Source organism: Copadichromis virginalis, linkage group LG14 (assembly GCF_057382275.1).
Source record: "Copadichromis virginalis isolate Kocher_CV1m ecotype Utaka linkage group LG14, C_Virginalis_male_GT1.1, whole genome shotgun sequence".
NCBI lineage: Eukaryota > Metazoa > Chordata > Actinopteri > Cichliformes > Cichlidae > Copadichromis > Copadichromis virginalis.
In genome coordinates this window covers 22,879,990-22,906,865 of record NC_140631.1, presented here as the reverse complement: position 1 = coordinate 22,906,865, position 26,876 = coordinate 22,879,990, and the positions used below count along the sequence as shown (strand labels likewise).

Here is a 26,876-nt window from a genome sequence, read left to right as displayed (position 1 = left end):
ACAAGCATGAGTATATTATGGGAAACCGATTCTGGTTTTTGGTTTTACTCACACAGATGATGCTCATATCAGTGTAGTTCTATTCTGCGCGACACTACACGCAATGACCTGGCGCTCCAGCAGTGCCTGGATAGGTTTGTTATGGAAAATCCCTAACAAGACTGGCGATAACGGTACATGTACTGTGTGTATTTTACTATGCTTGCTAAAAATGATGAGGTTAAGTGTGTGGATTGTACTGTGAAGTATTCAACAGCAGCATGTTGACTCTGCTCTGATGTATCTAAAAGGAGATCTCAGGGACGTTTTATTTTTTTCTTTTAAGTTCTGAACTTTTGGATTATGTGGCATTAAATACAAAATAACAACTAACTACTTTAATAAATAACAGTTAGAGCCTGACCACTTTATTCACCAGTATTGGCTATTTGTATTGGTGTTTAGAAATGAAATTTTTAAAGTGAAGAATGGACGAGGCAAACGCCCTTCAACCGTGTTACTTGTGTTGACACAGCATAGTGTGTCCTCTACAGAACTCTGCAATTTCCCTGTTTAAATACATACCTTCAGCAGATGCGAATGCAGTTAGGCAACACGTAAGTGAGTAAATACAGAGAATATTGGATTTTTTAAACCAAATATCAGCATCAGTTTTATAAATCCAACATTGGTCAAGCTCTAATATCATCTATCATCTAGTATAAGTACTTTAAAGTCTCAGTGGATAAATTAAGGCAAATACTTACTTTCCTCAGGCCACAGTGTGGCCACTTGATGGGCAGGTTACTGACAGTAGAGGCAAGCCGGAGTAAACCTAGATCAGCAGTTTAGTGGCGGGCACGTGGCGGTTATCATCATCTATCATTAGTCATCATTGTTCTTTCAGCTTATTTCAGACGCATTTTCTCCAAGTTTATAGAAAACCTTCCCACACCGACAGAATGCATTTTTGGCCCCCAGAAGCAACTGTTTATCTTCTAGGAAATCAAATTACCTCTGATATGATATCATTTCAGTGCACTGAAGTTCTTAGACATAAGATTACAGTCTTAACATGCCTCATAGCTGAGTTTATGCTTCATTGTATTCTGTCTTGTGGTCTGTTACTACCCATATAATACAGCAGGGTGTGTAGTTTGATATGTTTGAATGTTTCGTTTAAAGATAAAAACATATTGTGGTTTAATATAGCAAACTGTATTTTTTTCTTCTGAGAATCCAGAAGTCATCACCTTTTATTTGGTATTTCAGTTTTAAGCTTACTAAAACAAAATTCAGAAACCTGTTTGTCTTTAATGTTTTGTTATGTTTCTAGGATTATGAGTTAGTTTCCTCTCTGCCAGCCGCCAAAAGACATGTTTCTGTTTTTTTGTGTGCTGAGGATAAGAAGTGGGTCACATGCTTGAATTATCCATTTGCAGGGTTGCATGCCTCAGTGCCAAGAAATTGCAATACGTGGGAGACCTCTGCTAAGAAGAAATACATTTGTGGAGGATGGAGGAGAGAACTGAGGAAGGACACACACAGGAGAACGGAGGCAGTGATTGTGCAGCCAGACAGCCTCGCACCTCTCCCTGCACCAGTCTGAGGGTACACACAAACTGCCATGTCCTCTTTGTAGATGTAGTGAGTGTGTAAGTGTGTCTGCTGTGGAGTCACATGCTCTCTCTGTGTACGCTTTCAGACATGTCTGTGTGTGGAGACCAGAAATAACTAAATAACTAAATTAGAGCAGTCCAATAATCCAGCAAGCCTCTTCCTGCAAGAATGATGTGCAGTACAGCACGTACCCTTTCATTTTTTAAATATGGAAACAGAGTATATGAGACAAAAGGCCATTCAAAGGTCTTCTTTGGATGTTGCCTGCCTTTTATTCCATTCTCTGTCGAGATGATCACACACTGATTCAATAATATTAAGGTCTGGGTTCTTGGGAGACCAATCCATGACTGATAGTGTTCCACTGAGTGCTTTTCTCTCCAGGTGTGCTTTTATTGGACTGGCAGTGTGTTTGGGGTCCTTGGCATGCTTAAAAACAAAGCCTTGGTAAATCAGACACTTTCCAGATGTTATTTTATGGTGGATCCAAATCTGATGGTACTTTTATGCGTTCATAATTTTGACAAGATCCCCAGCACTACTGACTGAAATGCAGTTGCAACCATGACAGAGCTTCCACCGTGTTTTATAGCTAGCCTTTCTCTCCCCTGATCTCATCTGCGTATTCTGACAATAATTTGAACCAAAAGTTTCAAATTTGGATTTATTACTCCAGAAAACCTGGTTCCTGTTCTTGTGTAACCTCATCTCAGCATTTCTGATGAAACTTCAATGAAACTTTTCAGGTTCTGTGTCAAGTCTTTGAGTTTTAGGCCTGCCACTTGTCCAGTTTTCTTAATGACACACTGCGCACCAGGCAGACACATGAATACATTTTCAGCTAACTGCCCTTTGGGAATCACCTTGTTAATGCAAAAAAAAAAAAGCAAAACTTAGCTTTGTATACCTTCAGCTAACGAAAGAAGAACAAATTATGTGTTTTTGCCATTGCCTTCTACTAGATTCAAAATTAGCTCTTTGCTAAGCTATGTAATAGAAACACAACACGGGTTCATGTTTTGCATTAGGTTCCTTTTTTATACTTGAATGATTCACGGGTCAGTGTTAAGTGGCTTAATGAACAAAAGAGAAAAAACATTCCTCTGAAAATGGTCAGGTACAAGGACTGGACTGAAAATGAGTAAAACAAAGCAACAATGTCCAAAGAAAAACTTTGAAAGACCTTCAGGAAGCCTGGAGGATTAATGCTCAAGAGCTTTAAGAATACTAAAACTCTGGGTCCTTGGAAGCAAAATGTAAGAAAAGGAACTGGGGTCAAGACTTATACACCGTACTCCATGTGTGCATGACGAATACTGTATTTAATAAATTTTGACTTTTCTTTCTTAATAAAAGAGCACAACCAATTGTCAGAGGGAATGAATGAATCATCTCTGTCTTCTACTGAATATGCTGTCCCTGCAGTTTCACCGTTGATCTGTTCATGGCCATAATCTCTGTCTGTATTAGTTTGAAACTTTTCGTCTCTTGGATTTCACTTGTTGAGGAGTTTCATCATCTCAAAGCACAGAACAACACCTTGTAACCACAAAACAATTTTCCAATCTTTGCAGTGCTTTCTTCTTTCTTTTCCTCACAAAACATGTAAAATCAGCCACCTAATAGCAATTATTCATCTTAACAATATTGTCTACAAACACTAAACACTCCTGATTTTTTGTTGTTGTTGAGCAGTAAAAGTCATCCAAGAATAAAGACGCTCAAATCAAGCATTCTCAGGGTAGTGATTTTTTAAATGATTTTTTTTTTTTACAGTAATCTCCCTCCCGTGTCTTGTTGTTGCTACAGTAAAAATGTAATAATGGTTATTCAAATTTTGTTGAGGTGAAATTAACAAAAATAGCACAGAGCAAGATGCAAATCTCATATTGTCGCATAATGACCACCTCAGGCTTTCCATCTCAGTCTTTCCCTTCTCCTGACTTAAGCGTTTATATAACATAAGAAAAACTTCCAATTTGCTCAAAGCATGTCTCTGCCAACAACATGAAAGTTATAAAACCTTAAATTAGATCAGACAGCGTTGTTTCTTTTTCCCCACTTGAAAGTGATGTGAGACAATGGTGTTCAAGCAGCTTATCATAATACAGACTGCAGTGGCAGGACAGACTTACTTCTTCTCAGAATTGTTTGGTTCCCTGACCGGCAGGGTGGGACATGGCACAACCCGTTTCAACTCCGATCAGGTGCTCAGTGTTATTCTCTGCTTTTTGTTAAATCCACCGGAGTCTCAAAATGTGGTGTCATAACGCCTCAGTTTTTTGTTACTTCTAAATCATTCTTACTTTCTAATCGTGTATAGTTAACTATTTTATTCTTTTGGATCTCACTGTTAGATTAGAACAAAAAAATCCTAAAACCTCTTTCTGTGTGTGTGTCAGACGCCTTTGTTAGTTTAAGCGTATTAGGTGGATGATATCAAATGAGCCAAGAACAAAAGCAGGTCACAGGTCACGAGGAAGCTTTTGCTTCAACTTTCACACAGACTTAATGTGAATGTCTTTTTAGTGATTTCTAATCATGTCGAGGCCACTGCTTATTTGCCACTTGGTGGAACACTGGTTTGGAGGTCACAATGCTTGCCATTGTTGAAAAATCCCAAAGCAAGCAGGATGTTATTCAGAAAGAAAAGTAGTCCGTTACCACGTTTATACTTTTGTTAAATTGTTAGGATGTCTTACTCACGAAGGAATAATCAGTTCCTGATGACTAGGTCTTTTGAGTGCCTATTGTACTTTTTATTATACAAGCAATTACCTTCATTGTCAGTATTATCTGTAACAGAATGAGGTGTATTACGGTTCTTTGGCTACTTCTTTTAGAGAGATGTTGTGTCATTGGGTGTTTTCACACATTACATAATTTACTGGTTGTGTAACAATGCAGTTTAACTTGCTGATCAATTTCATTTAAGAACATTTCTTTTACAATCCTACTTTAATTCTGAAAAGCATGCTGAATAACTGTACCAAATAATTCAAAAAAATATGAATTATGCTAAGAGTTGACATGCATCAGACATCTGGCTCAACTTCAATGAGCTCTACGCTGGTACCACATTAAAAAGAATGGGTAAACCCATGAGTTACCTGGAAAAATGCAGAGGTGCATAGAGACTACTTTTTATAAATACATCTCCAGGAGATTTTGCCACTCACCAAAATACAAACACTTTGATTTTTGCTGTTACTGAACATAAATGAAGAACTTTATGACTGCAGTAAAGTCAACTTGTGTCTCAATAAAAGTGATATTTGGTGTGAGCTTGAACTAACATAGACACAGTGCACTGACTCCAACTGATTTAAATGCGACTTAGATGAGAAACAGTCATGTGTGACACAGAGGCTTAATTCCCTCTAAGTGTCACTGCTGATTGGTGGCAAGGAGCCTTCACTTGGTGGGAAAAAAATGTGTATGCATGCTTGCTTCATCCCCACCATTAAATGTCATGTCATGACCTACTGGTGTTAATGCTCTACAGCTAGCACTGGCCGGCATGATCTCACCTCACATTGATGGGGTCCCTCAGTCTATCCTGCTTCTAAGGATAGGTGCTGACATAAGACATATTATTAGTCACAGTCTTAAACTCATTATTATCTTAACATATCATGTTAAATATACTCAGAGTTACTTCCATCTGTCTAATTTGTTGATGTAGTTTTACAACAACTGTTTCCAATAAAGCGACTACTAAATGGTCAAAAAGGCCAATCTGTGACCTCAAATCAGATTTGTTATAAAACATCAAGTAATAGCAAAGTACACAAGAAAAGGACATATAGGATATTAAATGAATGTGTTGTCTCTAAGCAATAAATCCATAATAGCCCTTCATCAAATTATAATTTAGGTGCTTTCAGAGTGAGTCTGCGAGCTCTGTTTGCAGGATTTAAATCATCTAGCAACCACAAAGTCAATTACAAGTCTTTTCACACATGATCGAGTTAGGCCTCTAAACAGACAAAAAGTCCATACAGGAACTAAGATGTGGCAGCAAGTTCCAAACTTTCATTTGGTAAAGTGGGACTTTTCTGCTAAACAACGTACTTTCTTTATGTGCACAAGCAACTTTAGGTAGTACTCTTGTGACAGATATTTGCATTTTGTTTGTCCCGTTTCAATTCTCTGCGGCATCTGTGGCATGCAAAGGCTTCTTCTAGTCCTCATTAAATCATGACAAAGTTGATTATACAATATTAACTTAAAAACATTAAGGCATCATAGCATAATTGTTCTCTATTAGCATTACTGACGTCTAGCTGCAGTTTCTTAACTCTGCTAGCTTATTAAGGGCATTAGAAACCGGCACTGATTAACACAATTAAATAACTAGGATTAGCCCTTAACCTTATGATGTTATGCCAGGATTGTTAAGGCGTCCCCTGTGTGTCTCCGTGAGTCGTCAGAGTACTGTGGTGCATAAATAAACATATCAACAAACATTTCTTCAGATGTAATTTTAGATTTACATATTTATACTCACTGGCCACTTGATTGTGTAAATTTCTAGTACTTGATTGGACCCGCTTTTGCCTTCAGAACAGCTTTAATTCTTTGTGGCATAGATTCACCAAGAAACTAAAAACCTTGATTCTCCTCTGAGATTTTAGCCCACTTTAACATAATAACATCACACAGTTGGTTTGTCAGCTGCACATCCATGATGCAGATTCTGCCACATGCCAAAGGTGCTCTGTGATCTGGTGACTGTGGAGGCCATTTGAGCACAGAGCACTCATTGTCACATTTAAGAAACCAGATGATTTGAGCTTGTGACTGGGTGCGCTATCCTGCACTGTGATACACTGGAGCCATGAAGGGATGGAAATGGTCAGGAGCAATAGTCAGGTAGGCTGTGGCATTTAAACAATGCTTAGTTGACACTACCAGGCCAGAAGTGTGTCAAGAAAATGTCCCCAACCCCATTAATCCATCACTACAGTGTCAGCTATTGATACGAGGCAGAATGGATCCATTCTTTCTTGTTGTTTGCACCAAATTATGACCCTATCAATTGAATGTCACAGTAGAAATGGAGACTCATCAAGCTGACTCAAGCAAAGATTTTCCAATCTCTTGCCGTTCAGTTTTAGTGACTCTGTGTGAATTGTAGGCTTAGTTTTCTGCTCTTATTGAATAGGAGTGGCAACTGGTGTTATCTTCTGCTGCTGTGTGGTCAGAGATGCTCTTATGTATAACTTGGTTGTAAGAAATGGTTATTTGAATTAGCGTTGCCTCTATTTCTGCTCAAAGGAGTCCGGTCATTCTCTCCTGACCTCTGGCATTAACAAGACAAGTTTGCCCAGAGAACTGTTTTGGGACTCAAGTGAAGCACAGTGACAGCCATTATCCACAAATGGAGAAAACTTCTCAGGAGTAGCGAGCCTACTAAAATTACTCCAAGAGTAAAATGACAATTCATACAGGAGATCACAAAAGACCCCAACCTAAAAAAACCCCTACAGGCCACACTTACCTCGGTTAAAGTTCCCGATCCAACAATAAGAAAGAGACTGGGCAAAAATGGCATCTATGGGAGAGTTCAAGGAGAAAACCCCTGCTGACTAAAAGGAACACAAAGGCTCATATCACATTCGCCAAAAAAAAACAAACATCTTGATGATACCCAGGACTTTTGGAAAAATATAACGTGCACTGACATGAGAATTATTTGGGAGTGTTACATCCCTTAACATCTGGCATAAAACTTACACAACATTCCAAAAAAGAACATCATACCAAAAGTCAAACATTGTGGTTCTGTGATGGTCTGGGGCTGCTTTGCTGTGTCAGGACCTGTAATTGCTGGAGTTTGGGCCCTGATGCTCAGGCACACTTGGGTTATGGAACAGGACAGCAGGTCCACCTTAATTGGAGATTATGTATTGGAATTTCAGGAGCGGGACCACACGCTCCTTCCGGTTGTCAGGTTCCCACAGTACTGCAAGCTGATCATTCTAGTTTACGTGCCCCACCCTCCCTCCCACCTTATTCTCAATTCTTTAACTTCTTTATTTCTATTTAGTACATGGGGATCTGCCCGGCCCGGGACCCGTCACCAGTCCCCTCTGAGGCCTTCCTCAAACCGCAGCTCAATTCATGTCCAAGCATTCACCTTTACTTACTAAAACGCTGTCAAACCTAAAATGAGGACGTGGGCCCAGCTAGTGAAATGGCTCATAAAGCACAAAATGAAGGTTGTAAACACAAGGTTTGTGTGCCGGTTTCTGTGAAAGAAACGATCAAGGAGAATTAAAGCAAAAATGATTTGAGCTCTTTTTGCCATTGTTTTATGACAGATAATTATGTTTCTTTTAGACACAATATTATACCTACTGCCTCAAATCAAATCATTAAAATCGGGAACCTCACAGGCAGGATAATTAGTAGCTTTGTTTACAGTACATCGAGTGCAAACACTGTAGAGAGGAGGGAAATAAGTCGTGTGCACAGTGCACATTACATCTCTTTGCGCTTAATTAGAAATGAGATTACAGGAGACAGAGAATAAATACCATAGGGGGATTTGCTCCCATGGATGTGCAGGGAGAAACATTTACCTATAGATTAAACTCCATCATCCATTTCATGTGAATCTTTTAAAACACATCTAGTGACTGGAACAGCTCTACGTTATCCATTCCTTCATTAAATGTACAGGAGACTACATCACAAAGTCACTAGAAAAAGAGTAAAAGACATTTCAAGTATGAAGTTTATTTTGTGTTCTCTTAACAAATGTTTTTTTTTATAATGATGGTTAATTATGTAATCAGCCTATAAAACACTAAATCCCAGAGTTCAAATATTCCACTATATATCCTGAAACATCCAGCTATTATAATGCATAAGGCAGAGGACGTGCAGTTTGATTTTGAATGTTGTTCTTTTTTAATTGAAATCGTTTGAGGTCTTTAGAGGATCACAAGAAAATATCATGTGTCAAGTGTGAGCAGTATAATACACGGGCAGTTATGATGATCTTCAGGAAGCGACACAGCAACTGACACCTTGCTGATATTCAGAAACAGTACAATCTCAGGTTGAAGGTTCTTCATATAGCAGCTCTACCAGCACCACTTATCAGTTAATATATTCAGAATCTCTGATTTGTTCATCTGTTTAATGAATTATTTACCTCCACTTATAGAAAGCCAAAATGTATTAACATTTTCCTGCGCTGTGGTTTACCGGCTCACACATTACCACAGTGTTCCTCCTTTGTATGAACATTATTACCATTAATATTGAGCAGATATTGTATTGAACTTATAGTTTCCCATCCTTCATGAATTGTCACCAATCTAAAGCTGTATGTTGCAGATGCTCCCCTCCTGGCTTTTGTTGTAGAATTTTGGCCAGGTATTGAAGAGGGGATTTCCCTGCTGCTCAAACACAACACTCCTTCGATTTCCTCAATCTTTCTTTTAAGGGTCATTTTGTATTTGTTGACGTCATGGTGAAAGAATCAATTCAAATCACATTTTAGGATGAAAGAAATAAGTTTGAGATTCTGATTTCCTTCATTACACCTGCAGCCACAGTGCAACAGTTTTAGTACTGCAGAATTTAAGATTTGGTCTTTAAGTGAAATTGATGTGGGGTTGATGTGGTGATTTTCTCTTCTCTTATTTCTTTAACACTTTAAAGGTATAGTCAGTCGTTTTTTGAGCTTTAAGGTTCTAAGGGTATTGTTATAAATGTACACCGATTACTGTAATTACATCTTCTAACAAATCGATGGGTTCTCATAAGGTGTTTGTGTGAATGCATGCAAATTTCAGTGATAGTGAGGCACTGTTATAACGTTACAGCTGGGATTCATTTGATGGTGTGACTATGGTGTAACTCAACAAACTGCACAAGCCAATTCATTTTTAGTTATATAGTTTTATTTATATAGCACCAAATTAATTAATTTATTGATTGATTGATATATTAATTAAATTATTTTTATAGTGCCTAATTACACCAAGGAGTGTGTCCTATAGGCTAGACCAGCTAATTTCACAATGTGACTTCCAGCCTTCACAGTTATCGAAGGATGCATCCCCTGAATTGGGACAAGTATGGGATAGACAGGCAGAGGGCTGACTAGAGATTAGAGACAGGTTAGCGAAGGAGCTAAAGGTGCAAACCGAACCAAAAACTAAAGCAAGAGAGAAAAGTGACTATCAAAAAAACAGAAAATGTAAAATAAGCGACATGGAGATGCTGAAAAATGAGAAATCAAGTGGTAAACGTGAATTAACTAATTCAGGGGGGAGAAAAGACAGGCACTGACATAATGGAGGGAAAGGAAAACAAGGAAACAGAGGAGTCTATTAATAAAGACCAAAAAAAACACTCACTCACACACAGACACAAATGCAAACCCCTAAAGTAACATTGAACAACAATAAAATTTAACAGCAATCCAAACATAAAACCACAAAGGTTAACTGGTCAGATAACAATAAAGAGAATCAGACTCAATAACATCACAAGAAACAAAGCTCAATAGTAGAATAATAAAGAAACTAAAACAGAAATAAAAAAAAACATCAACAGGCAGAAAATCAAAACTCCAAACACTAGAAGAACAATAAAAGAGAAACGGAGCTACAAACAGTTTAACTAGGAATCAGGCACTCCAAAACAACACAAAACCCTAGGGCCATGACACAGGGATGTTTTTACAAACTTTACTGACTGTGTCTCTTTGTCTGAGTGCAATCTACCACTCCAGAATGCTACAGAGCAGCCTGTTAAAGTGTTGGTTTCGACTTAATTCAATGATGCCTAAATGATTAAATTTTTTCATAGACGTCATGGGCCCCCCCCTTTTTTTTTCTTGGAGATTGGAGCTGGCTCTACTTAGCACATAACTACTCTGGACTTGTTTTTGGAAGTGCTTGCTGCAGCACTAGAGATAAGTCTATAACAAGTGCTGACCTCAGTGGTGACTCCCTGCGCCTGGTTCTTCCTGTTAAAAGGGAGTTTTTTCTCCCCACGATTGCACAGGGCTTTCTTATAAGGGATTTACAGTAAGTTACAGGTCATGTTCTCCCTTTAGTGTTGCACAGTCTTTACCTTGTAAACTGCTACTATACAAACTGAATTAAAAAATATGTTGAATTTAATTGAATTTAGTATTTTTATAACAGCAATTATTTGTAACTTACTGTCTTATAAGAATAGAAGATGTGAAACATGTCACGTACTGTATAACAAAGTCGTCCATTCATCTGTCAACACTCAAAGGTTTGTTTCATCTCGCTGTTGTTCACAGTTCATAGAATCTTATTTGCACTTCATTGCTTCGCGCTCTATCCCCTTCCCTCATCAAAATCCTTGTTATTCTTGTGACGCTGGCAAATGTTAATTATTAGTGATTTTTGGATGAGTTGACGAAGTTGAATGTGGCGCGTCCGTGCATTGTAGAAGCCACAGTGGTGACATAAGCATTTCATTTCCGTCTTTTGTGGGTAGACACAAACAGAAGCATTACATAATCAAGTATATTATGGAGGATGATTATGTTAAAACAGTGTGTTTTCTCCTGTTGGAGTTTCATGCATATCAATGCGTTTGTGTGTGTGTTTCTGTTTTTTAGATGTTTCTGGTGGCATTGTCCTTTGCCTACTTCGCAAAGGCTCTGTCGGGGAGCTACATGAAGAGCACAATAACCCAGCTCGAGAGGCGCTTTGACATCCCTAGTTACCTAATAGGTGTCATTGACGGGAGCTTCGAGATAGGTGAGTAGGCCTGCCTGTGACTGCTGTTATTTTGTTGTTCTATTTGTAGCCTCTGTGTCATGGGCTCCCCTCGCTTCTCCCGTTCTGTCTTTGGGGCGAAAATATGAATGGGTCATCAAGATATTCAAGCTTCAGATAAAAGATTCATCAGAGTTCCCAGAAGAGGACAGAGGGGTGTGTTTGCGTGTTTGTGTGTCTGTGTGCGTAGATGATGAGTCATAATGTTGAGCAAGGACATAAGCTGAGGTCCTAGCTGTTTTTAAGCTATGGAAAGCCACATTCTAAAATTTGAAAGATGTTGTTATGCAATATTTGTTTAGTGCACTTGTTAATGGGCTACAAAAACACTGACCCTTCACACAATATAAAATCAGCTGGGATGGAACTCCAACATAAATCATATGCATTCAATTGATTTCCTAAATGCTATTTAACAAGACATGAGAGTCAGGTCACATCAGAGTACTGGCAGGGACTAGAAAGATAGCTCATATTTCTCCCAGAGTAGGATCAAAACTTTCCTTTTTGTTAAAGGATATAGATAGGGCTGGACCCTGAATCTTTCCTTAGTTACACTGTAATAGGCTTATGCTGCTGGGGGCTTCCTCCCTTTTTACTGGAAGAAACTTCTGGAAGGCTCAGGGAGGGGTAGCTATCTAACATGACTAGTCAGGGGTGAGAGGAAGACAAAGTTCAGTCACTTAAATCACATTTCTTCCATTTGAATTTTAGCTTGACTTGTTTTTAGGGTTGCCAACCGTCCCTTAAAATACGGAATCGTCCCGTATTTAGAAACAAAAGTACACGTCCCGTATTGAGCTAATAAGGGACGCACTTTGTCCCGTAATACAGTGAGAATCAAAAGTGGTCTATAAATGTTAATGGAATTAACGCTTTGTTTGAAAACATAATTCCCAGCCCCTCTCCTGCTTTGTGACCAATGAGCTGACAGCACACTTATGACAATTCGAGTATGACAATTCAGATTACCGCTCATCTCATTGGTCGAGGAAAGGTCGCTTGCGGAGAAAATACCGGAAGACAACAGATGACCACAACAACAAGCATGGCCAACAGGGAAACAAACGCCGACACTGCGGTGCACGTCTCGGATGACAGTACACCTAAAGCTGGGCAGACACTGCGATTTTTTTCAGTCACGTTATTCAGCTCCTGCTCAAACTGCACGATTGACTCGCAGGGATTAGAAGTTGGTAGGTCACGATGCAGGGTCTCACACTATACGGCCCGATGCTCTGATGCGACCTGAGTGCTCACACTGTGCCTCCATAAAATGAAGGTTATAACAGAAAATCTGTCGCTCGCTCGCTCTCTCTGTCTTTCACTCACACAGACACGCACACCACCACCATCAACTTTGCTAAATTGCTAATGAAAAACATGATCAGGCAGCTGTGATTGAGCAGCAATGTAAATCCAACTATTTTCACGGTTGTTGTGGTCGTGATAATTTTGTGATGCCACATCGAAAAGGCTCGGATGAGCTTTCCAAAGTTCTACAAGTGCCTCCATCACTTGTGTCCAGATCACACGCTGCACAGCCGTGCTGCGCCGTCTTTTTCACCGATGTTTACGTGTTTGCGCATGAGCAGTGTGAGCGGCTGTGGTGACACCCTCACGAGCGATTGATGATCGGGAGCTGGTCGTGAGGTGTTAATCGCTTCTCGTTACCCCACGTATGCTACACGATGCACGATGAAGGCCAAAATCGGGCCGATCACCAAATCGGTCGCACGACTCAAAAATCGGCTCAAAATGGGCCAAAAATCGCACAGTGTAAGCCCAGCATTAGACCAGCAATGTTTGATCCCCTCAGAGAAAGAAAAAAAGGCTGCAAAAGTACAGGGAGGACTGGGAAAAGGAAAACACCTGGCTGGGAAAGTGCACGATAACACCTATAAAGCGCACTGCACTGTGTGCCGGCGCACTTTTTCCATAGGCATGCTTCTAATGGTGGGCACATGAAGAACATGAGGGGCGTGAAAGCTCGGGGAACCCTTAACCAATTTTTTGTCCACCAGGCCACGGCAGAAGCAGATATGGTATGTAAACACTGGTTTGTTGTTTAAACCCTCTGGTTAAGGTTAATATGGGCATGTGCAGTGAATATCAGCGCTATGTGGCCAGAAGTGTGATAATATAATTTATTTTGTGTAATAAACAACTGCAAGGATAGATGATTACAACAAATAGATGACTAATACATAAAAGTAATACATAGATGAATAATGATGATGAGTTAAGATGCGTAATCATGGGAACAAGCGGGTTTACAAACGGGAGCAGCTGATTAGCATTAGAAAAGCTGAAATAATACCTCAACTGAAGCCAATTGTACTAAATGCACTATATGTGCACTGTTACAAGAATATTTTTCGTTCTATTGTTTTCTATTAATTTATATAATTTTAAGTTAAGCAGGACAGAGTTCTTTTAAAGAAAGATTTACTTATATTCTCAAAAGTTAAGCATGACAGGCTTCTGTTTAAGAAAGAGACCTGTTTTACTGTGTTAATGTTGTCATTTTGAGCTAAAAATAAATGGCTAAATGATCATTTGTTTCCCATATGGTCATATCACAAAGAATATGCATCTGCTTAAATCAAATTCAAGTCAAATGGTTAAAAAATAATTTCACACACACAAAAAAAGAGCTACCACACTGGGAAGGGTGAAGACAACTGGGTTGCCCGGCCCTGGCCACGAGGTGTCCCTTATTTATTTTTCAGGGAGTTGGCAACCCTACTTGTTTTACAAGCTCAGAGTTACTACTAGGAAAAGTCACAGATGTACTTTGAAACAGTATATCAGCACACAGGCTCATCATTTAGGAACTCCCAAAACAGAAGTGATCATTTACGGCGCTCTTTTTAAAGAGAAACTCAATGAATTTTACAAATCAGAATGTGTGCTGAAGAGGTCATAATACATTTATTGAGAAGTTGTAAACACCCTTTCAAGCCTCAAGAGCAAGAAATGTGTGGATGTGAAAATATGATGTTAGAAAAAAATGAGTTCTTTGTATTTTAATCATATGGTAATAATAGGATCATCTGTAATAAATTTTTCAGTCAAAATTCAGTCCGAGTAGTGTTACAGCATGCATACAATGACCACTGTATATACTGTTATCAGGTTGTTCTCCAATGGTCCACTTACCAATTTCTGGGGCAGTTATATACGTAAGTCTAATCCATTCATCTGAAGCCTCTTGTAGGTTATATATTATACATGGCTTGCAGTGCAGACTCAGTCCCAAAGAAACATGCTATAGAAACAGGCTACAGAAGATAAAAGTCATTGTGTTACAGTGGGAGACAATAGTAATGAAGAATAATTAGCATCTATGATCTGCAGCATTGCGGGTCGCACATGTGTGTGAACCCTGGTAGTCTGCCGGAGGAGAAGATGGTGATGGCACCTTGGGTGGAGTCGATACGGAGTATCCTGATTCTCTCCATCTCCTGTGAAAGCTGCTGGTCTCATGTGGCCTAGGCAACAGGCTTTTTCTATAGGACTGTTGCCAGGGTAACATAGAGGCAGAGCAGGGCACTGTGAAGAGGAAAGAAAAGGGAAAAAGGACAGTGCAAGGAACAAGAGAGGACAACAGAGGGGGTGTGTGAGGGGGTCGGGGAGGAAATAAAGAATAATAAAAAAGGGAAGCAGAGAGTGATAGTAATAGATGCTGATCTTCAGAGAGATCATGCCTGCAAGATGAGCTCAGGTGACTGACTATACGTACATACACATACTACGCTACATGAACCATTCTTAGTTTGTCATCTTCATGCGTTGAGCAGCCGGCAGCGCTGATATATTCCTCTATAAACTTGTTTAGCTTCAAGCTCACCTCTGTATCCCTCTGTCTCTCACTTTTAACAGGTTTTGGGAAAACAAATCTGTTACTAGATAAAACTTAGATACCCATAATCCATTGATGAATCTACGAGTATAATAAGGACTGCGCTATGAGAGGCATGTGGTTATTTTCTTTAGAAGGCACTACTGCAAAAAGTGATAAGTATTGTAGGATACTATGTAAGATGAGATTTCTTCACCACTACACCACCCCATTTAAAATGGAGTTTCCATGTCACTGATCGTGGGCAGAATGCGCTAAAAAAAGGTGGCAGCAGGGAGCCTTGTTTAATTTTTCTGTCATGTTTGCTACTGCGTGCTGTAAATTCTTCTCTCAAAGTAAGATCTCACGCCACTTGAGCAACTAGGATTTCCGCATGAAAAATGAATGCATCACCTTACTCTGACTCATTTAAATGTCACGCATGCTATTATAACATCTACTGACTCTATAGTATAGGATAAATATTTTACTTTTACTGCATGGAAAATAATCACCTCGGCCTTTTCCTTTATGATTTGTATCTGTACAGGTACAGAAAGCAAGTTAAAAAAAAGACCTTGCTAATTTTATTCTCAGCACGCAGAGCCACATATGAACCAAACACTATCAAAAACCCCATAAAAAAACAATCCCAAGCTAGTGCATGGAGGCAATGATGTGGTTTTTCCCCCATGTCTGTGCTTTCTGCTCTAAATCAATGATATTTCTTGCTCAAACTTTCCAGGCAACTTACTGGTGATAGCTTTTGTCAGTTACTTTGGAGCCAAACTCCACAGGCCAAAGATCATTGCAGTGGGCTGTGTATTGATGTCCATCGGCACCTTCATCATAGCTCTGCCTCATTTCATCATTGGTCGGTGAGTAATCCCAACTAACAGGTCTGTTTGCTCTTTGACTTTAACCATAACCCTAATAGCAGATATTAATTATTGTATGAAAGACTCAAATAATCAATTAATGTTATTCATTTTTGTCAGGTGATGACTTGGGATAGTTTTAGTAACTGTGGAAATAAATGTCATGGTTATTTTGGAATTTTAATGATTTTTGTAACTGTTTTTTATTTCTAATAAGAAATGAGTGTACATGTTTGAATTTATTTTGCAGTTTGTCTAATCCACACAGGCTCAAAATTATAAATACGGTAATTTAAATATTTTAATAAGGGATACTGAAGGTTCTGCAGTGTTTTTTAACTTGATGAGGGCAATACCTGTTGACTTCTCGTTAGTGATGATGGTGTACTGTGACTGGCAGTTTGTTTTTTCCCAGCATAGAAAAAGGATTTTCTTGACAACAGTCATTGGACTGACTAAAACTCAAAACAATGGGAATGTCAAAGGAACTCAGTGAAGATCCAAGAGGGAGAACTTTCGATTTATACAAGTTGGGAAGGTCTCTTTGAGACATTTCTAAAATAATTGCATATTCCAGATCATCAGGTCAAACAATTGTATGCAAGTACAAGTAATTCAGTGTGTTACCACTTTACCAAGGCCTACAAGAAGACCCAAACTGTCACCCTTAAATAAGAGGAAATTGCTTATGATGTTTAGGAACAACCCAGTGACCACCAAGACTCAAACCTTCCATGAACTGGAAACTGATGGAACAGCATCACTGTGCACAGCGAAAAAGCTTTTTACGTCTCTGTGGACTGAGAGAGTGCTGACCACGAAGAAGCCTCGCTTCAAAATTGACACCTCCAAGTTTGACACCTCCAAGTTTGACTGGAATTTGTAGCTGCTCACATGTACAAGCCAAATGACTTCTGGAGAAAAATGTTACGAGCTGAAGAGACAAAGATTGAGCTTTTTGACCACTATGACACAAGGCATGCTTGGAAGAGTAAACATGAGGCTTTCAAACCTAAGAACACTGTACTGGCTCTCACGCATGGTGGTGGTCACATCATTCTCTGGGACTGTTTTGCTGCTAGTGGTGTTGATACAAACCACAACCCTATTAAAAATGTGTGGACTGTGCTTAAAAACCAGGTAAATGCCAGAAAACCAGCAAGTATAAACTTGCTAGTCAAGAAGAGTGCTCAAATATCCAGCTAGAATTATCCCAGGAGCTTGTTGACGGCTGCCACAAATATCTGGATGAGGTGCAAATGATATTTAACCAAATATTATTGGAGTGTATGAATATATTTGAGCATATATGTATACTTTTACTCTGTGTGGATTAGAGAAAATCCAAAATAAAGTTCTTGTTTTTTAAAATCATTAAATATGCTGCAAATATTTCCACCGTGGAAAAAGAACAGTTCAAAAATAATTAAAGACCCCATCACATCCATGCCCATGATGAGTGTGTGGAAAATCCGGAGGACAGCTGCGTATGCGCTTGCTATATAGGGAGTGCAGAATTATTAGGCAAGTTGTATTTTTGAGGAATAATTTTATTATTGAACAACAACCATGTTCTCAATGAACCCAAAAAACTCATTAATATCAAAGCTGAATGTTTTTGGAAGTAGTTTTTAGTTTATTTTTAGTTTTAGCTATTTTAGGGGGATATCTGTGTGTGCAGGTGACTATTACTGTGCATAATTATTAGGCAACTTAACAAAAAACAAATATATACCCATTTCAATTATTTATTTTTACCATTGAAACCAATATAACATCTCCACATTCACAAATATACATTTCTGACATTCAAAAACAAAACAAAAACAAATCAGCGACCAATATAGCCACCTTTCTTTGCAAGGACACTCAAAAGCCTGCCATCCATGGATTCTGTCAGTGTTTTGATCTGTTCACCATCAACATTGCGTGCAGCAGCAACCACAGCCTCCCAGACACTGTTCAGAGAGGTGTACTGTTTTCCCTCCTTGTAAATCTCACATTTGATGATGGACCACAGGTTCTCAATGGGGTTCAGATCAGGTGAACAAGGTGGCCATGTCATTAGTTTTTCTTCTTTTATACCCTTTCTTGTCAGCCACGCTGTGGAGTACTTGGACGCGTGTGATGGAGCATTGTCCTGCATGAAAATCATGTTTTTCTTGAAGGATGCAGACTTCTTCCTGTACCACTGCTTGAAGAAGGTGTCTTCCAGAACTGGCAGTAGGACTGGGAGTTCAGCTTGACCTCAACCCGAAAAGGTCCCACAAGCTCATCTTTGATGATACCAGCCCAAACCAGTACTCCACCTCCACCTTGCTGTCGTCTGAGTCGGACTGGAGCTTTCTGCCTTTTACCAATCCAGCCACAGGCCCATCCATCTGGCCCATCGAGACTCACTCTCATTTCATCAGTCCATAAAACCTTAGAAAAACCAGTCTTGAGACATTTCTTGGCCCAGTCTTGACGTTTCAGCTTGTGTGTCTTGTTCAGTGGTGGTCGTCTTTCAGCCTTTCTTACCTTGGCCATGTCTCTGAGTATTGCACACCTTGTGCTTTTGGGCACTCCAGTGATGTTGCAGCTCTGAAATATGGCCAAACTGGTGGCAAGTGGCATCTTGGCAGCTGCACGCTTGACTTTTCTCAGTTCATGGGCAGTTATTTTGTGCCTTGGTTTTTCCACACGCTTCTTGCGACCCTGTTGACTATTTTGAATGAAACGCTTGATTGTTCGATGATCACGCTTCAGAAGCTTTGCAATTTTGAGACTGCTGCATCCCTCTGCAAGATATCTCACTATTTTTGACTTTTCTGAGCCTGTCAAGTCCTTCTTTTGACCCATTTTGCCAAAGGAAAGGACGTTGCCTAATAATTATGCACACCTGATATAGGGTGTTGATGTCATTAGACCACACCCCTTCTCATTACAGAGATGCACATCACCTAATATGCTTAATTGGTAGTAGGCTTTCGAGCCTATACAGCTTGGAGTAAGACAACATGCATGAAGAGGATGATGTGGACAAAATACTCATTTGCCTAATAATTCTGCACTCCCTGTATTACTAGTACTTAATCTGTTATTTAGAGCATCATGGGTCAGCCTATACCAGCATGTTGCCTTTTCATTAAGCACTTTCCTTTCTTCTTTCACAAATGCACATAGTCACATGTAACTGTACAAACGTCCCTCCCAGCACAAGTTGAAGCTATAACTAGTTTGAATGAGTATTTTTGTCTCTGTCGCTGATCTGAACTGTTTGAATTTTGTGAACAGCTATGAGTTTGAGACATCAGTGCGGTGGGTAGTGAACTCAACTCTTAACCCCTCTCCGTGTCGGCCAGACTCACTAGCAAACCTGACAGAAGATGGTACACTACCTCAAGTGCCAGCCTCAGGTTTGTGCTGACACACACACACACAAACACACACTTGTGTAAATAAGAAATATGTCTAATTGTACTTGTCTTTTGCTCAAGGTTGTGAAGGCGAGTCCAACCTGTCCATGTGGATCTATGTGCTCCTTGGAAATGTTTTGCGCGGGATTGGAGAGACACCTGTTCAGCCTCTGGGAATCTCGTATATAGATGATTTTGCCACTGAGGAGAATGCTGCACTTTATGTTGGTAAGAAAAACATCACCTAGTGGTAGAGATACATTTGCTCTTACCTATTTTGACTGACATACTGCAGATGCACAACCAGAGAGAATCCCACATTGCGATAGATTTGAAAACTGAACGATATGTAGCAGATGTTTTGGTTATTTCTGTGGGAAGAAAGTCATGGGGGAGATAATCTATGGGCTTTATCTGCAAATCACTGATGACTTTCCTGCAGCATTTTATCATAGTTCCTAAGTCAGAGGTAGCAACTATGTGCTCAGACATGTTGTGGTTCAATTCTGGTGCCAACTTTTTGGCATGGGCAACAGTCTGTGCAGGTAGAGAACATGAAACTTGTTCTAGACTGTAAACCTGCACTGCATCAAAGGTAAGTTATGTGCATTGGATGTGCTACCAGGGCTAATGCCAAAGCCAGTGTTCTATTTCTACATTTACAGAAAATGATACTCCTCTGCACCGAAATTAGGTAGGATCTTCTTTTGCCCGTGCTTCACCTTTCCACAAGTTTCAACTTGGTAGTTTTTGCATAAACTTGCTCGAGGACAGAGAGACAGACACACAAACGAGGCAGCTCCTATCATTTAGCCAATAAATGCTCAGCTACAGTTCAGATGTAATAGTTAACACAGCCTTTGTTTGAACACATTATTAGCTCAGAACAATGTGAGGGTAGCAGAAAGTTCTGATTTTCTCTAAAGGAGAAAAAAGGTGATTTAAGTGACTTTGAACTGCTGGTCTGCTGAGATTTTCCTGCACAACCATGTGCAGAAGAGTTCAGAAGAGAATGACCAAACTGTTTTCAGGAAAGGAACAGTAACTCTGATAACCACCCATTACAGTCAAGGTATGCAATGTCACTGGGCAATTTTGCATATGAGCACCTCTGAATGCACAGTGCGTCAAACCTTGAATGAGATGGACCACACTGGTTATCACTTCTGTTTGCTGAGAACAGGAAACTGAGGCTACAGTTTGCCCAGGCTTACCAAAATTGGACAACAAAAGATTGGAAAAAAGCTGCCTGGTCTAATGAGTCTCGATTTCCAGTGCAACATGCAGAGGTTAGAGTCAGAATGTGGTGTAAACAACATGAAAGCAGGGTGGTGGTGTAATGATGAGGGGGATATTTTCTTGGCACACTATGTCTATCCTTTTATGACCACAATGTACTCATCTACTGATATCTGACTGTTTTATATGTCATGTGTCTCTTTTGGCATGACTGTCACATCCTAGGTTGTGTGCAGACCATTTCAGTGGTTGGCCCTGTGTTTGGTTATCTATTGGGCTCCCTTTGTGCCAAAATCTATGTGGACATTGGATTTGTAAAAATGGGTGAGTTTAATACTAACACATTTTTTAAATTGTTATTATGAGGCTAGACTGTCTACACAAATCGCTGCCATTAACACCATGACTCTGATTATTATCTGAGTGACTGTGGAATATTAAAAGTCCCTCGATTCATCTTTTGGTTTAATTATTGTTGCTGATATCATAAAAAAAACAACGGTGCCACAATAGCTGATAAGAGTTGATAAACATTAAAGGGTGAGCCCCAGCTAACAGTCAGATGTTAAAATAAAATCATAATAATAAGCACCATCACCGTTAGGAAAAAGCTAGAGGTGGATAAAATGTTTTGTACCCATTAAAATAAATCATATGTGACTGTGGTTTAGGGTCCTAAGGCCAGATCCACAAAACTATGCTGACATGGTTGTGTGTACACAAAAAGACAGAATGTTTTCTGTTTTAATAAATTGTAATCATACATAGCCTGATATGCTTTTCCACAGTTAAATGAATATACAAATGCCCCCAGATAAACATCTGCAACTGAAACTGACTTGTGCAACTGCAGAACAGTTGGCTTTGCAGACAATTGGGGTTGTGGCTATTTATTTTACTGATTTATAATGTTTATTTTTAAATGATGAACGTGATAATATAACATGAGTGAGCAGAATCTGTAGCAGAGGGATGACATTTCCTGCACTGGAAGCTTTCAGTTCTATGGACCAATACATGTTTGAGCAAACTTTGGCTGCTTTGGTTGTATCCAGGCAAACAATGCAAATAAAAAGCCCACTGTGTAAAATAGTTAATTTAACATGTTAATACCTCAAAACAAACAAGTGATAAAAAAGGGTTTGTAAACAACGAGCAGCAAATGTCAGCAAATCTTTTGATAGTTTCTGGCCCTAGAAATATTGCCAGTCACCCCCAGAGGCTGAGTCAGCAGACTCTTGGTTGGTTTCTTACATTGTGAGACTGATGGCTAATCAGCATTATTGCTCGATTTTAAATGTCAAAAAGATAATCGGTCTCAAATTGCAAGACTGAAAGAAACATTAGGCTAATTTTAGGACTGTGGGGGAAAAAAAGCTAAGGTTAAATTTGAATTTTGTGCTGAAATCTTAATTTAAATAATTATAAAGCTCATTTTAAAAAAGCCATGGGATTACATTTCTTGGTTTATACTGAATCTTTTTTTTACATTTCACCTGCATGCAGCTCACTCTATAAAACTCTATTTTTACCTGATCTAAAGTATCCACATTGTTACTGTACCATTTTTCGAAAAAGCAGCAATGTCTAAAGCAGCAGTGTCTAAAATTGCATGACCACTTTTTTGTGCACATGCATTGTTTATACGCTTAAACTCTGATACTGTGCACAGAGACTGAGACTTAAATACAACAGGGCCATTGTTAATGTTATTTGTAACACCTGTTGCCTGACTTCCTTTGGAGCTCAAATATCTGCTGTGAAAAAGAGTTTTTCATTCATAAAACTGAGGCCTGATGTTATCGGGAAAAAATGGCTCACATTCGTTGCGTGCACAATTCTAAACAGAGCAGGTGTACAGGATTAGCATCACTTAGGTAATGAGGCCAGCTGAGGAAGAAGAGGGACAAAGCCCTCTGGTCGGCAAGAAAGACTGAGAGAAAGAGACAGAACAGAACAGAACAAAGAAAAGGGGACAGCAGGAAAAAGCTAAAAGGAAAGTAGCCTTTAACAAAAAAAGGAGAAGAAAAATATAGAGTTTCAGATCAATTAAAAACACACAAAGGAGTAAACACGTGTTCGTCGGCACTGGATTTTGTTATTATTATTCTTAATCTAAAAAAATAACATTAGTTTCTATAGTTTTCCTATGCTGCATAATACATGTTCATAACAAAGTAACAAAAAAACCCCAACAAAAAATAGGTTGAGTAAAAATATCAATCAGTACCATAAAGTACGTCATTTTCAGACTGGACACACAATCTGAGTGCTTAGAATAGATGAAAATCAGAAAACTAGTAGAATGAATAATACATGTACCTTGTTTTCAGAAAGCATTACTTAACTTTCATCTTCTTCCAAAACATAGAGACCATCACCATTACCCCATCAGATTCCCGCTGGGTGGGGGCCTGGTGGCTGGGTTACCTCATAGCTGGGGTTATCACCCTTCTTTCTGCTATCCCATTCTGGTTTCTGCCCCGCTCACTACCCGTGTCCAGGCCAGAGGTCCCAGAGAAGTGCACACCAGAGCAGACGAGTTTCATCAAAGGCTCTCCCCTTCTGAAGCACAAGTACTCAGCAGATGAACACACTAGCTTTATAGAGATGGCCAAAGGTAAGGAAGTCTATACAGTGGGGCAAAAAAGTATTTAGTCAGCCACCGATTGTGCATGTTCCCCCACCTAAAATGATGACAGAGGTCAGTAATTTGCACCAGAGGTACACTTCAACTGTGAGAGACAGAATGTGAAAAAAAAATCCATGAATCCACATGGTAGGATTTGTAAAGAATTTATTCGTAAATCAGGGTGGAAAATAAGTATTTGGTCAATAACAAAAATACAACTCAATACTTTGTAACATAACCTTTGTTGGCAATAACAGAGGTCAAACGTTTACTATAGGTCTTTACCAGGTTTGCACACACAGTAGCTGGTATTTTGGCCCATTCCTCCATGCAGATCTTCTCAAGAGCAGTGATGTTTTGGGGCTGTCGCCGAGCAACACGGACTTTCAACTCCCGCCACAGATTTTCTATGGGGTTGAGGTCTGGAGACTGGCTAGGCCACTCCAGGACTTTCAAATGCTTCTTACGGAGCCACTCCTTTGTTGCCCGGGCGGTGTGTTTTGGATCATTGTCATGTTGGAAGACCCAGCCTCGTTTCATCTTCAAAGTTCTCACTGATGGAAGGAGGTTTTGGCTCAAAATCTCACGATACATGGCCCCATTCATTCTGTCCTTAACACGGATCAGTCGTCCTGTCCCCTTGGCAGAAAAACAGCCCCATAGCATGATGTTTCCACCCCCATGCTTCACAGTAGGTATGGTGTTCTTGGGATGCAACTCAGTATTCTTCTTCCTCCAAACACGACGAGTTGAGTTTATACCAAAAAGTTCTACTTTGGTTTCATCTGACCACATGACATTCTCCCAATCCTCTGCTGTATCATCCATGTGCTCTCTGGCAAACTTCAGACGGGCCTGGACATGCACTGGCTTCAGCAGCGGAACACGTCTGGCACTGCGGGATTTGATTCCCTGCCGTTGTAGTGTGTTACTGATGGTGACCTTTGTTACTTTGGTCCCAGCTCTCTGCAGGTCATTCACCAGGTCCCCCCGTGTGGTTCTGGGATCTTTGCTCACCGTTCTCATGATCATTTTGACCCCACGGGATGAGATCTTGCGTGGAGCCCCAGATCGAGGGAGATTATCAGTGGTCTTGTATGTCTTCCATTTTCTGATGATTGCTCCCACAGTTGATTTTTTCACACCAAGCTGCTTGCCTATTGTAGATTCACTCTTCCCAGTCTGGTGCAGGTCTACAATAATTTTCCTGGTGTCCTTCGAGAGCTCTTTGGTCTTGGCCATGGCGGAGTTTGGAGTCTGACTGTTTGAGGCTGTGGACAGGTGTCTTTTATACAGATGATGAGTTCAAACAGGTGCCATTCATACAGGTAACGAGTGGGGGACAGAAAAGCGTCTTACAGAAGACGTTACAGGTCTGTGAGAGCCAGAGATTTTCCATGTTTGAGGTGACCAAATACTTATTTGCCACCCTGATTTACGGATAAATTCTTTACAAATCCTACCATGTGAATTCATGGATTTTTTTTCCACATTCTGTCTCTCACAGTTGAAGTGTACCTCTGGTGCAAATTACTGACCTCTGTCATCATTTTAAGTGGGGGAACTTGCACAATCAGTGGCTGACTAAATACTTTTTTTCCCCACTGTAGGTTATTGGGTGTGATGTTTTTATATATGTCATATGTGGAAAACAATGTTTCTCAGAGCACATTGTATTTGGGATTAACACTTCACAAACTTGCAGTAATAACACATTTTCTTTGTGTTAAAGTGAGTACAAGCCGCATTTTAGATGAAGAATTGCTTATACATCATATTGCCAAAAGTATTCACTCACCTGTCCAAATCACTGAATTCAGGTGTTCCAGTTATTTCCATGGCCACAAGTGTATAAAACCAACCTTGACATGCAAACTGCTTCTACAAGTATTTGTGAAAGCATGGGTCGCTCTCAGGAGCTCAGTGAATTCCAGTGTGCTGCCGTGATAAGATGCCACCAGGGAATGACAGCAACTCAGCCACTTAGTGGCACGCCATATAAAATCACAGAATAGGGTCAGTGGATGCTGATGCATGTACTGCGCAGAGGTCACCGAATTTCAGGTCAGAGTGAATCTTTACAGACCTCCAAACTTCATGTGGCCTTCAGCTTAGATCAAGAACAGTGCATAGAGAGCTTCATGTAATCGGTTTGCATGGCCATGGTTACATAACTAAGCGCAATGCAAGTTGTTGGATTCAGTGGTCTAGAGCTTGCTGCCACTGGACTGTAGAGCAGTGGAGACAAGTTCTCTGGAAGCACAAATCATGCTTCTCCACCTTACAATGGACAAGTCTGGGTTTGGTGGTTGCCAGGAGAACAGTATTTGTCCGGCTGCATTGTGGCAAGTGTAAAGTTTGTTGGAGGAGGATTATGGTGTTTTTCAGGAGTTTGGCTTACCCCTTTAGTTCCAGTGAAAGGAGCTCTTAATGCTTCAGAATACCAAGACATTTTGGACAGTTTCATGCTCCCAACTTTGTGGACACAGTATGGGGATCGCCCCTTCCACATGTGCATAAAGATATGCCTGCACAGAGTCCTGACCTCAACTTGACAGAACGCCATTGGGATGAATTAGAGCGGAGACTGCGAGCCAAGCCTTCTCGTCCAATATCAGCGAAAATTGGTCAAAAGTTCCCATAAACACTACCTTACCTTGTGGACAGCCTTCCCAGAAGAGTTGAAGCTGTTATAACTGCAAAGGGTGGGCCAGTATCATAATAACCACATAGCATAACACACACACACACACACACACACACACACACACACACACACACACACACACAAAACACAATAATCACTTAAGTTCATATGTGTATGAAGGTAGATGAGAAAATAGTTGAGGCGATATAGTGTACCTGATGCATCACTGCCTTTGCATATTGCTATGTTTTTTGGCATATTACATCAATATGCCGACAATGTACACTCTGTACAATATAAAAAAAAGTGGAGGCTCTTATCAAAACTTCACTTGCACAGCTTTATTATCCCTTTGAAAACTAAATGAATTTATACAGTGCAGCTCACCACTACGTCATCAAGACACTGAATCAGCTTTATGTCACGACTTAGAGAGTTATTGCTTATTTTGTGCTGATGTTAATGGCAGAGAAGGTTTGGAGATGTTACAGTTTTTGCCCGTTGCTTGAACACATTTGGCAAAACGTCGCTCATTGTGCCAAAACTCTAAACACAAGTAAACACGACACAACACTGGGAAATATACCATACACATCTGTGCCAAAATGAAACTCCACTCCCAAAACCTAAACTCTGCTGTCAAAACCTAACATTCCTCTGTCAAAATGTAACTCTGTTGACTAAATGACACATACTTGCATCATATGCAAACACTTACAGATCAGGGGGAACACACTAGTCTTCCTTACATAAAACACTGCAGTCTTTGATTTCCATTGTGTATTCAGAAGGCACATTTACAGGAGACACATTTCCAAACAACCAAAAACGCAAATAGACCTACTCAATAGTGTACA

At 39.9% G+C, this 26,876-nt stretch overlaps 1 protein-coding gene across 1 annotated transcript in view; it reads left to right on the top strand.

Annotated features, from left to right (window-relative positions):
- LOC146693944 (solute carrier organic anion transporter family member 1C1-like) overlaps window positions 1-26,876 on the top strand; it is a 44,898-nt gene that overhangs the window by 2,911 nt on the left and 15,111 nt on the right. Inside the window, exons 2-8 of the mRNA XM_085429955.1 lie at window positions 1,422-1,590; window positions 11,222-11,363; window positions 15,971-16,103; window positions 19,380-19,501; window positions 19,583-19,729; window positions 20,966-21,064; window positions 23,112-23,360. Of these exons, the coding sequence (XP_085286081.1) occupies window positions 1,495-1,590; window positions 11,222-11,363; window positions 15,971-16,103; window positions 19,380-19,501; window positions 19,583-19,729; window positions 20,966-21,064; window positions 23,112-23,360 (988 nt within the window). The 5' untranslated portion in view covers window positions 1,422-1,494. The remainder of the gene's footprint in view (window positions 1-1,421; window positions 1,591-11,221; window positions 11,364-15,970; window positions 16,104-19,379; window positions 19,502-19,582; window positions 19,730-20,965; window positions 21,065-23,111; window positions 23,361-26,876) is intronic.